Consider the following 15,036-nt stretch of genomic DNA (forward strand, 5'->3'; position numbering starts at 1 on the left):
AAACATGTTTAACCCCGCCGCATTTTCGCGCCTGTTCCAAGTCTTCTTATTACATCATATCCATACAAGTATGATGATTTAGTTCTTAATACTACTCTACTACTAAATTGTAACATGTCTCATAGATTTCGAAATGTTAAAACGAATATTTCAAGTCACAGACCGTTTAGTACTACGTTATGCTGACCTGATACAAAAACTGAATTGGGGATGGTTCCTTTATTCAAACGCCACACATGTACTTAAGTATGTACTATCGATTCAAGAGACAATAACTCTTACCGGTTAGTCGTGTATTTATAAGTGGTACACAAGTAACGCTGGCAAACTCCTGTTGTACGGCGTCACAGTTGTGATTACCATCAGATTGTGTGCAATTGGTTATGTTAGTTTCTGTACCGATACATTCTACATCATCGAGATGATAAGTTGTGCTAACTTGATCTTTGGCATGATCAATATCTATAGGTGCACCTGCTTGAGCATTGTTTGGACTGCAAAGAAGGAAAAACAATTGTTATTTTCACAATCATTTTTCTTAAAATGTCCTATACCAAGTCAGAAATATGTTAGTTAATTCGTTTCTGTGTATGCTGGCGTTTGTTTTTGTTGCACTTTAATGCTCCTGATGTTCTCTTTTTTCCTCGTTTTAAGTTTGTAACTCGAATTTGTTTTGTTTGATTACTTTTTAACACCGGTATACCTCTGTTGCCTCTATGTACATACTTTACTTTTGTTTGTTCTTCTTTAAGGTCGATCATCTGATCTGTTTGTCTCCTTTGTAACAGATTACATTACATTACTGCAAAGGCTCCATGGTAAATCTTATAATTAAGTAAATGCATAAAACATATGTAAGTGGTGTTCATAGTGTCATGTTTTTCTTATGAACTTACTCGTAGCATAACATTCGACATACAACTTGAGCATCTTGTTTCCCCCAGAGGTCGTCGCATACCGATCCCCATACACCGTTTCTCCGTACCTCTACATATCCGACACCGATTAAATTTGCTGGCCCGACTAGACGTATATCAAGGTTGTCAGGTGTACCTAAATTGATAAAACAATTATACCATTATTTTCACAAGTAATCAATACTATCTGCCTGCTTAGATATTTATTTTTTCTTTAAAGGCATCATTTCAAACCTTAAATGAGGGGGTTTAAAAGAAAATAAAAGAATACAAATTGAACATATTGAACTGGTTATGGAAAATGAAGTAAAGCAGTCTTTGTAAATCTAATATCATAATTTAAGACAACCGCCTTCAATCGAAGCGATTGTTTCGTTTGAAATTTCCCTTACTAATGTACATGTAAATACAAATGAAATTGTTTGCTGAAATAGATGTATAATCTAGATTGTATAATTACACAAACAAGATAAATGATGCGCTTGAATACAATTCAAACGTACAGTTGGAAGGTTGTACAGTTATGGGTACGCTAGTTGTTCCATTACATATCACACCAATGTCATCGCTGTGTACACAATTTGTCTGATTATCATATGAACACTCTAAAATATCTTGTTCAGTCCCATTACAATTAACATTATCTAGCAATATAGTTCCAGTCCCTGCTCCAAACCGCCCATCAGTTACAGCCACACCACCATTACTAACAAGAAAAATAAGCATTGCAAAAGTTAGAATCACAAAAATACTGAACTCAGAGGAAAATCAAATCGGAATGTCCCTTATCACATGGCAAATTTAATGACAAAACACACCAAAAACGGATGGACAACAACTGTCATATTCCCGGACTTGGTACAGGCATTTTCAAATGTAGAAAATGGTGAATTAAACCTGGTTTTATAGCGCTAAACTGCTCACTTTGTACGACAGTCTCATAAAATTCTGTTACATTTACAATGATACGTGAACTAAACAGACATAATATATAAATTAGTCAAATCATGGGTACAGCAGTCATCATCGAGTTACAATTTTAAAAGAAACAATTTCGCGTGTCTGACTTCGGAAATTTATACGTCACACATTTTTTTGTTGTTCAATGTTTATACACAAACTGTAAAATTTTAAATGGGCAATGTAATCATACAGGGTTAAAAAATCAAAAGTATCTAAGAATTATTTTCAGAAATAGATCGAGATTAAAAATATTCCAAAAGTTTTAAAGAATTTATAAGAATCCACAAATGGTTCATTTAACTATGTCATTAAATAATTTTGACGTTTGTGGTTCTACTAGAATTGAAATTTATATGTATGCTTCACAAGGAGCTTGGACTTGTTGAAGACAGTGCAACAAGCAACTGATGGAAATAATGGAATTTTAAAAATAAAAAAAAAGTTTTATAGAATGTAGAAGAATCCACAAATGGTTTATTCAACTAAGTCATTAAATAATTTTGACATTTGTGGTTCTACGTATTTTCTTTTTTATAATAGAACAATAACATACTGACAGGATATTTTAAAGTACAGAGTCACGTTAAAAGAACCAACGAAACACATAAAGTCGCATATAAAAAACACACCAGAAAAAATGAAATATAATACAAACACATTGACGGGATGTTTAAGTACCGGGCCACGTTAAATAAATATCGCCTAAAACAATCCGTAATAACAGTAAAAATTATATTAATATTCAACAGAATAAAATACTGTAAATTCAGAAATTATTGCGTTCATTTATTATTGCGATTTTGTCATTTTAAATTAAATGCGATTTTAATTATTACGATTTTGAGAAAAGTCATGCTTAATTCAGTTAAGATATTACAAAATGCGAGTTTTAATTATTGCGTTTACAACTCTGTCGCATTATTCGCAATAATAAAAACCTCGCAATAATTTCTGAATTTACAGTATTTTGTTTGAAATTTGTTATGTTTCGAATATTGGTTTAACAGAAATTATGACAATTGTATCAATAGCTTGAAAATATATGTCTTAGTTTGTTTAAACAAATCGGATACAGAAAATGCAAGCTAACACAAAGTTAACGTTTTATATTAGTGCCAATGTCTATGATATGTTCTGAATAGATAGTATAGATTCTAAGTGTGCAGGTATAATTCCTTACACCATCAATTAGTTTATACACGTAGACGTTTAATGACAAAATTTAAATGAGTAATTATGATTATCTAATTTCTACCTAATTTTAAAGGATATTGTACACTGATTAACTCTTATTGTACTTATTTTTATGGTATGTTTTCTGTCATTGATTTAAATGTTAATAATTATTGTGTTCACATCTGGAAATCCCTGTCTGTATCAACTTAGTCTAATATTTTTCTTTACTTTTATCAAAAGAGGGACGAAAGATACCAAAGGGACAGTCAAACTCATAAATCTAAAACAAACTGACAACGCCATGGCTAAAAATAAAAAAGACAAACAGAAAAACAATAGTACACACGACACAACATAGAAAACTAAAGAATAAACAACACGAACCCCACCAAAAACTAGGGGTGATCTCAGGTGCTCCGGAAGGGTAAGCAGATCCTGCTCCACATGTGGCACCCGTCGTGTTGCTTAAGTGATTACAAATCCGGTAAATAGTCTAATTCGGTAGGTCATATTCATGAAAGGGAAGGGGATTGTAGTTACGACGTAAGGAACATATCCGATATCATTTGTGAAACGGTTATTCCATAACGGTCAACCAACTCGTGATGGCGTCCGTAAAATTTACGAAGGGATGATTTTATAGAATGTAGAAGAATCCACAAATGGTTTATTCAACTAAGTCATTAAATAATTTTGACATTTGTGGTTCTACGTATTTTCTTTTTTATAATAGAACAATAACATACTGACAGGATATTTTAAACTACAGAGTCACGTTAAAAGAACCAACGAAACACATAAAGTCGCATATAAAAAACACACCAGAAAAAATGAAATATAATACAAACACATTGACGGGATGTTTAAGTACCGGGCCACGTTAAATAAATATCGCAGAAAACAATCCGTAATAACAGTAAAAATTATATTAATATTCAACAGAATAAAATACTGTAAATTCAGAAATTATTGCATTCATTTATTATTGCGATTTTGTCATTTTAAATTAAATGCGATTTTAATTATTACGATTTTGAGAAAAGTCATGCTTAATTCAGTTAAGATATTACAAAATGCGAGTTTTAATTATTGCGTTTACAACTCTGTCGCATTATTCGCAATAATAAAAACCTCGCAATAATTTCTGAATTTACAGTATTTTGTTTGAAATTTGTTATGTTTCGAATATTGGTTTAACAGAAATTATGACAATTGTATCAATAGCTTGAAAATATATGTCTTAGTTTGTTTAAACAAATCGGATACAGAAAATGCAAGCTAACACAAAGTTAACGTTTTATATTAGTGCCAATGTCTATGATATGTTCTGAATAGATAGTATAGATTCTAAGTGTGCAGGTATAATTCCTTACACCATCAATTAGTTTATACACGTAGACGTTTAATGACAAAATTTAAATGAGTAATTATGATTATCTAATTTCTACCTAATTTTAAAGGATATTGTACACTGATTAACTCTTATTGTACTTATTTTTATGGTATGTTTTCTGTCATTGATTTAAATGTTAATAATTATTGTGTTCACATCTGGAAATCCCTGTCTGTATCAACTTAGTCTAATATTTTTCTTTACTTTTATCAAAAGAGGGACGAAAGATACCAAAGGGACAGTCAAACTCATAAATCTAAAACAAACTGACAACGCCATGGCTAAAAATAAAAAAGACAAACAGAAAAACAATAGTACACACGACACAACATAGAAAACTAAAGAATAAACAACACGAACCCCACCAAAAACTAGGGGTGATCTCAGGTGCTCCGGAAGGGTAAGCAGATCCTGCTCCACATGTGGCACCCGTCGTGTTGCTTAAGTGATTACAAATCCGGTAAATAGTCTAATTCGGTAGGTCATATTCATGAAAGGGAAGGGGATTGTAGTTAAGACGTAAGGAACATATCCGATATCATTTGTGAAACGGTTATTCCATAACGGTCAACCAACTCGTGATGGCGTCCGTAAAATTTACGAAGGGATGATTTCAACTTCACCATTTGGAACTCTTGGTTTAATAGCTTCCTTGTGAGCAGCAAACCTCTATCAAGAAAATCATGATAGGAAATGCAAGCACGGGAATATCGTATCAATTGGAAGATATATACCCCGTATGCAGGTGCTGCTGGAATGTTGCTACTTAGAAATGGAAAGTTCACAATTGGAAAGCTGAAATCATCTCTTTTGTCGTAAAGTTTTGTTTTCAACCGACCCTCATTGTCAATTTCTAGATGTAAGTCAAGATATGAAGCCGACTTAACTGTATCTGTAGTATCCTTTATCTCTAGTTCGATTGGATAGATGCGTTCCACATAGTCACCAAATTTTGAATTGTTTAGTGAAAGAACATCATCTATATAGCGGAAAGTAGAGTTAAAGGATATTGCTAACTTCTTATCTTTCTTCCTAAGAAGTTCCTGCATGAAGTCAGCCTCATAATAATAAAGAAACAAGTCGGCGAGTAGAGGGACACAGTTTGTTCCCATTGGAATGCCGACAGTCTGTTGAAAAACACGTCCTCCGAACGTAACAAATATGTTGTCAATCAAGAAATCAAGCATCTTGATAATATCAGTTTCAGAGAATTTTTTGTTTGAATCAGAGTGATTCTTTACAAAGTAGGATTTATCCCTCCCTAAGACAAGATACTTGTATCTACGTTGGCCATTCTTTTTTTATGAAGCAAAGTAATATCAACTCTTTCAATTTGTCTTTTAGTTTGAAATTATTATCAACACAAATTCTTCTCTGAGAATATTTAACTTTACATATGCGTCCTGAAAACCTTATTTGAAATTGTTTTTACAATCTGGAAATCTTTTCCAAACAACCCTTCTGCACTTATCGCCGTATATTTTAGTAATTGCTTGATCTTTTACAAAATGATATGCAAAAGCAAATTGTGTCTTTTGCTCAATGAAATTCTGTCCATTACCGTCAGTATGATAAGCTTTAGATGCGTAGGAATGTTCATCTTTTTAATAATGTGTGTTTCTATTTCAAAGTAAAGTTCTTAAGTTATATTCCGGAATATCTCGTCCTGCACACGTTTCTGTCTATCAAAAGTACATTTAGCTTTGACCTTGATCCTAGACTAAAAGATTTAAAAATGAAAGGCACATAATCTTTCTGCCTAATCTTTAAAGTCAAATTGAACAAAAAAGTTGAAAATGATTAAGTACTTGAATGATTTAGTTTTACTATAAAACTATGTACATATATATTTTACATTCAATGAAATCCTTTCTTAATCCAAATCTTTAAAAGTGAAATGCTTTCGAATTATTTCGTTTCATACTCAAAATACTTCCCTTGAATAGAAGTGCTACCTACAGAGCGCAAGTGCGAAAGCCTCATACTAAAAAAGTATGTAAACAAGCATGCAAAGAATACATTATCGATCGATTATGACAAAAAAAACTTTAATTAAACAAATTTTAAAACAAAATTGATTAACAGTATGAAAAAAACACAAATAAACATATCTCGTTTATCTCTCTGATTTTATAATTGCTTGACATGAAAACCACCAGAAAACTGATTTCGTATGACTTGTATAGTAGAAACGTGTTGGTTTCTTAATATGTCAATATCAAAGCAATGTAGGAGAGACTTTGCTCTAACAACTCGCACTAGTGGCGTCCATTTAACGTATTCATTACAAATACCTAATTCAGCCAAACAGAAACTGCCAAGGAAAAAGTACTGTCACCAAAGGGAACACAAAAATCGCGAACTATTTAATTGTAAGAAAATAATCCTGGAAATGAATATGTTCTGAATAATTATATAAAGGTGCATTTGTAGAATTCAATGATTATATTTATAATTTGGAAATTTTAAACACTAAGCCACTTACGTAAAATTTAGTTGTCTGCAAACAACTGAAGCCGAAAGATCAGTGAAGTTATTTTTGCATACAGTCCCTTTGATGTTGTTCCATGTGACTTCAACTCGACCTTGTGACGACGTCGCTCCGTTACCGGCTAAAGTTAATGTGGTTTGACCTAAAAGATATAAAGTCGATAATTTTTAGATTTGTCATAGAGACTACTCTATTGAAAGCAATATTTGTATTTAAAATGGACAAACTAGTTCAGAGTATGTACAAACGTAATGTTTTTTAAACAGATTTATTTGATTTAAAGATTTATTTAAATGTCTTTTTATTGTTACAAAAATCCATAAGGACATCCCCTCTCATGTTAATTTATAGCATAAGACATGTAAGACTTGGTACAATTTTTATAGTTTTAAATTTAAAAAAAACACTCATCACTATATTTGTCATTGGTGTCAATTAACACAGTGACTATATTTAAGAATTGACTGCTTCTTTTTGTACCTTTTTTGTGGTGTAAAAGCGTTAAAAATGTGCGCACGGTCAACGCTTTTACAACCCTATGAAGTTACAAAAAGAAGCAGTCAATACTTATAATTATTTTGTTTTGGCTAGGATCATGAAAACACGATTTTTTTCATTTTCTATATTCTTTACATAACAATAACAAAGACAAGCTGACGTTTGAACATACATTTGTGTTCTAGAATTTCTAGAATGTACAACAAAGGTAGTATCTTTTTGTAAAATATCATCAGCTGCTGCCACTATTCATGTCTAATGCCTTATTTCCTCGTCTCTCGGTGGGTTCCAGTGTAACGTAAATGCTGCAATTTTGTTTATTTACGTCTGTGACGTCATTTTCATGGGAGATAACTCAAGTACAAATCAACAAACTCAAAAGGTTATTCGCCGGCGAATAATAGGGTTATTCACCGCTGGTTGAAATTTTTAGGGTTATTCATCCTTCCTTGTAATGAACGAAAAACAACTGAATTATTCCATGTCACGTGATAACGTTTCACCCAATAGAATTGTCTAAAATATATGAAAGGTATAATAATATACAAGTTACTATAGTAACGATACCTAAAGGTGTAGAGCAGCTAATCGTCCTAAAGCCCCCTTCTCTCCCCCCCCTTAAACATTCGAAAAAAGTGGTAGCTCTTAAACTAACATCTCACAAAATGTTGATAAGCCCTAAGAAATGCAATAAAATCCCCATTTAAGTCCTTTGCACACACAACTGATTGAGAAGACATTTGTCTTTCAGTACTGGCTATATATTTTTCTGCAAAAAATGTTACCAAGTTTGAAGTTGGTACCTCACTTGTACAATAACATGTCATTCATTTAAGAATTTAATGATTTTTTTGGTAAATTAATATGGATGTAAAAGATAACGATAAATATCGGGGCTACTCGAATGTTCCCAAGTTAGTTCCTCAAAAGATAACCAAACACAATTCAGAGCAAGAATGTCATAAAAAAGGTCATAAAGTAAAACAAACGATGACTTTATTCCATTTACATAAGACATGATGGATAAATCAAAACTTTGTTAAGTCGTGCAAAATATTGTAAAGCTGTTGAAGAGGATAATGCGAAAGATATCAAAGCGACATTCAAACACAGAACGGTTATTTTTAAAATGGGTATGTTATACATAGCACTGTTGATGACTTTTGTGGTAGAAAAATCATCTTTCAACTACTTAAAAAATGTTAAGTTTTTTAAAAGTCACGCTGAAACTATTGCATAAGTCAAGTTCTGAATGAAATTGCGGAAATAGCGTCCAGGTCTTGATCATATATAATTTATAATCTGTGTACATTCTTTTCTTGTAGCATATGTTTAGACAATGCATCCTTATTCATGTGTTGTCTTGTTGTTAGCAACAAAAGTTTCAGTAAAATAAAATCTACAAAATAGTCAATATGACAGAAATCGTCATAATGACCTTGAATGATTTTTTTCTTTTTTTTTGCGTTTGAAGCAGATTATGAAAACGAGAAAGATAAAGATAAACAGTGAATATGAAAACTGTCACTGAAACAGATTTATAATTGGTTGCAATAAAGCTGATCATTAATCTGAAAAAGATATACCGTACCAAGTGAGCTATGCAAGCACTAAGGGCCTCTAGTTTTCACAAATTATTACAACTGTAACTTACCTTTAACAAGGAAAACTGATCCACATATAAACAAAAGTTGGAAAAGCATTTCAATATGTCGTGTTCAGGTTTTTGTCTTATTCAGGGAAAAAAGTGGATACATCAATTAGTATCATGTCTATGACTACGTTATTGTTCAACAAATATAACATGGTATGTTACCTAGTATTTGCGCTGTTCCGAAATTTATACCGTTACCATCACAAAAGGGCGGAGAAAAAACAAAAAAAAAAGCACCAAATAAAAATCATGTGACTTTGCAAGAAGAGACAATACAATTAATACAAACGGCCCCTCAGTATGTTTATTGCAATCTAGCTGTTGATTTGTTTTGGAATTATTTGGTTGGAAGAATTTTACATATAAAAAGGCCTCAAATTGAAAGGGATAAATGAACCTGTTACACTAAGAATGTGCAATCGGTATGTATCCGTTTCGAAATTTCGGCATTTAATTCAGAGAAACTGATAAACCAGAACAGTCTTGTCTTTTTGTTTAAGATCTTTATTATTCTATGGATTTTTAAAAACTCTGTGCAAGGTATAATATACTTTTATCAAGATAAAGGTACTATTGAGATGATAAAGCCGTTAAAACAACAGTTAATTTGTTAGTTAATGCAATACTTGCATGATCGCGTTTATATCTCGGGCAATATTTTTCAAGGTCAGAATCCACAGCTTAGGTAAAACAATCACAGGAAAATGAATTCATAATTCAGGGAAAATCAATCTAAATCTTCATCCGTAATCTAAATTTTTGTTTATGGAATCTACGAAAATTGTCAGAATTGAAAATGAATGTATATCAAAACAGAGAATTATTCACATCAATAAATGCTCAAAGCTGCATAAAATTGATAAAATCTCATTGTATGAAAATCTTCAAAATGCTTCAAAGTCATTCCTTGATATAAACATGACTACCATATGTTTCAAGTAGTTGACCACAAAGTCTTAATGTATATACTCCTTAAAAACTCCACATTTTCTCGGTGTGTATTATTTAGTTCTAAAAAGGCTCTCAACTTATTTTAATTTCTATCTATTTCTTCAAATTATATTTTTTTCATTCCTTCGAATTCGGAAAGCGATATCAGTTTATTGTAAAATATGTGTATATTTATCGAATAAACATCAATATAACATTAGGGTAAACATTTTGTGTTTAAGCATATGTTTAAAAAAAAATCATTAAAAAATAAATAAAAAAAGAAGGAAATAGTAAAATGAGAACATATAAAGTCCTTTTGGTTTATTGTTCTTCTCTTGCATTTATTTGGAAAATACCAATGTTTAATACATTATTTACGTTTAAATATGATATGAATTTTAAAAAAATGGTCATTATATAGTCTTTTCCAACAGACAGATGTTATGCTCTCTACGGAGATAAATATTCATTCTGAGTAGACATTGACATATTCAGAAAAGGATGATAATTGATACATGAAAAGCCTCAACAAAATGATGCAACCATGTTCTGTCTGAACTGAGTGACAGACGTCACATGTTGACTTTAACGACAATTTGTTTCTTAATATGAACATGATGAAGGCTTTCACTAAAATCCCTTTCTGTAACTCCCCTGTTTAAGAAGTTCAATTAGTCAAAAATGCACGAGAAACAATACGGAAAGAAGATATTTAAACGGGTTTGTCACTGCTGAATAATGGGAATTTTACAATTGATAAGTCTGAATCATTATATTATTCATGTATTCTACTTTGTATTCGTTCATGAGGAGAAGATCAGGATGAAGCAAACTGTCTCGTTTCGATAGTATCCATTAGCTCAAGTTCAATTTGATAAAATAAATCTAGTTCATCTTGTTTGTACTCTATGCGATACGTATTTACGAACTTATTTCCTGCCAAACGTTTGGAAAAAGAGTAACTATCTTTTCTTATCCCACTGATAGATTACCTTAGCCGTATTTGGCACAGCGTTTTAGAATTTTGGGTCCAAAATGCTCTTCACCTTCGTTCTTGTTTGGTTTCATAACTATTTTGATCTGAGCGTCACTGATGAGTCTTATGTAGACAACACGCGCATATTAAATTATAATCCTGGTAACTATAAACATAACAGTCCAAAAAGGTAAGCTTTGTTTGGATTTTTTTATGTCCCATTTATGGGCATTATGTTTTCTGGTCTGTGCGTCTGGCCGTTCGTTCGTCCGTTCATCCGTCTGTTCCGCTTCACGTTAAAGTGTTTGGCTGATGAGGCTTATGTACACGAAACGCGCGTCTGGCGTACTAAATTATTATCCTGGTACCTTTGATAACTATTTTGGTCGAGGTAGTTTTTGATAAAGTTGAAGTCCAATCAACTTGAAACTTAGTACACGTGTTCCCTATGATATGATCTTTCTAATTATTATGCCAAATTAGAGATTTCCCCCATCTTCAAGGTCCACTGAACATAAAAAATGATAGTGTTGGGGACCATTCTTGTTTTTTCTCTTATTCAAAGTGGATTATTATTATCTAGGAGTTGATATTAACAATCAGAATAAATAAAAGGATTTAATTGAATAAACTATCCAGGAAACACTTTTACAGAAAAGTTTTCAATATACTGTTTTCTTGTTTACGTTTATTAACTAAGTATTCAAAACATGTTAACATTCAATACTTAGTATTTATGACTTTTTTTACCAACATTTCAACAATGACAAATTTTATGAAAACCAGTGCAATCAGCCAGATAAACAGGACTTTTAAATTTATCTATTTTATTCAGCTAAGATTTCCAGGTGAACGGTTATACAGTTTTATTAAAGTAGAAAAAAAATGAAATTTGATTAAAGCCAATTGTTTGCTAATTGGAGGTGTTTATATCTTACGCATAGATAATTAAGGTTTAAATGAACTTTTATACAAATATTCAAAATGGTTCAAGAACGAAACATAACCTTTGTCTGAGACTACTATATTACATGTTAATAATGTTATATGTGTTATAGTAGATTCGAATTATATCAAAATTGCATAAAGCCGAAACTTTGAAAGCTAATGATGAATAAGAACCGTAACAGTTGTGAGCTATATGATAAAAAGTCATAATCTAGAACGTTAAATTAACCCTTCACCTCGACCTTGCTTTTCCGATCTAAGATCAAAGCCCTAATCTCTCTAATATTTATGATCAAGAAGTAATTCTAACAAAAATTTAGAATACTTAAGGAAAGAAAACTGCATTAAAGGTCATGTCCATAATGTTTCATTAGTTGTAATAACAAGCAGTGCTCTTGATCATTGATCTAGAACTTTATTTTATGCATACTACCCAATAACCAATTGAACCGACAAATTGAATAACTCTTAAAAACAGTTGCGCTTAGATCCAATTGACAATATCATCATTAGAAAGGAACGAACATTTTGGAGAAAAAATTGAAGTGATTTCTTTTACAGTGCAGATGAAAAGCAATCACAAGAAAAAAAAAACCCAAGTTAACTGAGATATTGCTCCCATACAAAAAAGAGTTTAGTCGATCAGAGTGAGTTTTAAAATTGCAATAACTATTAGAAATGATATGCAAAATAAAAAAATAATCATTTTGCGCATCCACAATAAAGCACATGAAAAAAATGTGGAATAAAAAAATAAAACACAATTGTTCTAAAAAAACAGCGGCGGAAGAAATAAAAACCAACCAATGTCAGAGAATAATACAAGATTTAATTTTCATTCATTAAAAGAAACAACATCCGTACCGTTACTTTCGGCATTAAGTCATAATACATTTTCTTTTCTTTTCTAAAAAAAACATGTGGTTTTCTGTTAATTTATTCCTTCACAAAATGAAAGTTTTGTTGCTTCTGGTTTAGAAAATATAACTTTCGGATTCAAATAAAAGCTTTAATCACTCTGACTCCAAATATAAAAAGATGTATTGTTTCTATGTCTTTTACATAAATTAGAATAATTTGATGATCCTGGTTATTAGGAGGTCACTTCCAGTCTCAATTGATAGGTTTTCGTATGCTGATTCAAAACGATGCGTGGTTTCAAGGTTACTTTTTGAAATAAGTTCAAAAATGCTTACAGTGGTTGCTATTAATTTTCTACATTTGAAAATGCCTGTACCAGGTCAGGAATATGACAGTTCTTGTCCATTCGTTTTTGATGTGTTTTGTCATTTGATTTTGCCATGTGATTATAGACTTTCCGATTGGATTTTCCTCTGAGTTCAGTATTTTTGTGATTTTACTTTTTAATACAAAGAACAACCAATAAGTTCTATATTTGTATTATAGGTAAAACAACATTGTTGATGTACTGCGTATTAAAAGTGTGACAGTGAGTAATGCTCACACATAAAAACTTGGTCCAATTAAAGAAAACTTCTGATATAAGGTTTCGTGTTTAGTCCAGTCGCATAATAGGATTTCAGGATTTTCAAAACGTCAAAATACTTGGCAGACACCCAAATATTACCTTTTTAGAACGAATAAGCTATAACATTGCTTACATTCAATATTCCTAAGTATGTCAAGCTGTTCACCTAGAATTTTGATCTGAAACCATTACTTAAATTTAAAAGTCCTTATTATGTGGTTGATTGCGCTGGTTTTTAGAAATCCGTGCCTTCGTCAAAATACTATATTTTAAAAATCGGGAAATAATCTTTAAATAATCACATCAAACAGCTTACTTTGTATTTTTGGGGTTCTTAATAATGTAATTATGTATTGACATGAAAGGAAAAACTATCTGAAAATGATTTCATACAATATAAACATGTATATTACATCTATTTATCTGAAACAAAATATACGAAAGGGCGAAGACAAGAGGTATTTCATAATGGCCGTGCACTCTTTTAACAATGGAAAAATATAATATTTGCGTCTATTGAACGAATAAACAGTCGTCAGCATTAACTCGATGACCGTTTTTTTCAGATATAGTTACGGCTGATGTGGTAAACCGACGACTAGTTGATATTGTTTTTGTCTTAATTTGTCATTTGAATCCCAATATCATCCTAAATGTATGAATTTGAAAGTTTAAAAGTAAAGACACCATTCATATTTTTATTTTCAAGTTTCGCCTGCTGTTATTCCATTACTGTTCAAAAATTTTGCAGACAATTCAGTATTACAGTTAAATGACAGCTACTGAACAGTCACAAAGTAGGCTAACCAAATCTTAATAAACTGCAAGCGAAGTATCAGGTATATAGTACCGAATTTACAGGAGTACAACGGACTGAACAAGTGGTTTCCACTAAATTTGAATTAATGACAATACATTTTAAAGTTAGAAAATTATTCTTTGTTAAGACTGATTTTATTCGCTATCACCACAAAACAATATTGTTGATTTTTGAAAAGGTTATTTGAAACAACTAAACAACGATTCGGTTTTATAGACATTTGGCTAAGAACTTAATTATTTAGGGACAAGCATCAGAGATATATCCTTAATAAATCGTTTTAGCACAAGTATTCATCTCTACTGCTTGTCTAGTGATAACTGAAGTTATATAAAATATTCGTTTTTTTTTTACAATAGTTTAAATATCGGGTGCTAATAATTTTGCATTTTAACATTAAAGGTAAAAGAAAATACCCTCGACATCTCAGATCCGTGACGAAATTAGAGAACCTAAGCCATATCTTAAGCTTGGATTTTTGGTATTCGTATTATCATATGTTAAAGTCGTGCTGTTTTAATGTACATAGTTACACATAATTTCTCTTCAATCAAAATCTTCCTGTATGAACTTGTCCTTGTTTTCTTACTTCAACTGGAAAATTTATATGTGTGACAATGATTGATTAAATTAAATTCAGTCGTATAAATCCCTGTATTATGACGAAGTTTCAATGACCACGTTATTTTTGGTATTATATATTTCGCAGGCAGAACACTCCCTGAGCATGCGCTAATGCTTATTGGACATGGATCGATGTTTTCTCAGAAATTGGAGT

The 15,036-nt window shown here is 31.5% G+C and overlaps 1 protein-coding gene across 1 annotated transcript; it reads right to left on the reverse strand.

The window, feature by feature from the left end:
* Nucleotides 1-253: 253 nt before the first annotated feature.
* On the reverse strand, nt 254-9,141 carry LOC139510969 (scavenger receptor cysteine-rich domain superfamily protein-like). Its single transcript, XM_071297528.1, has 5 exons — nt 9,093-9,141; nt 6,935-7,082; nt 1,421-1,623; nt 897-1,053; nt 254-494 (listed from the first exon to the last, which is right to left on the reverse strand). The coding sequence occupies exons 1-5, from the start codon at nt 9,139-9,141 to the stop codon at nt 254-256; spliced, it is 798 nt and encodes a 265-aa protein (XP_071153629.1).
* Between the last annotated feature and the right edge of the window lie 5,895 nt (nt 9,142-15,036).

Source organism: Mytilus edulis, chromosome 2 (assembly GCF_963676685.1).
Source record: "Mytilus edulis chromosome 2, xbMytEdul2.2, whole genome shotgun sequence".
NCBI classification, from domain to species: Eukaryota; Metazoa; Mollusca; class Bivalvia; order Mytilida; family Mytilidae; genus Mytilus; species Mytilus edulis.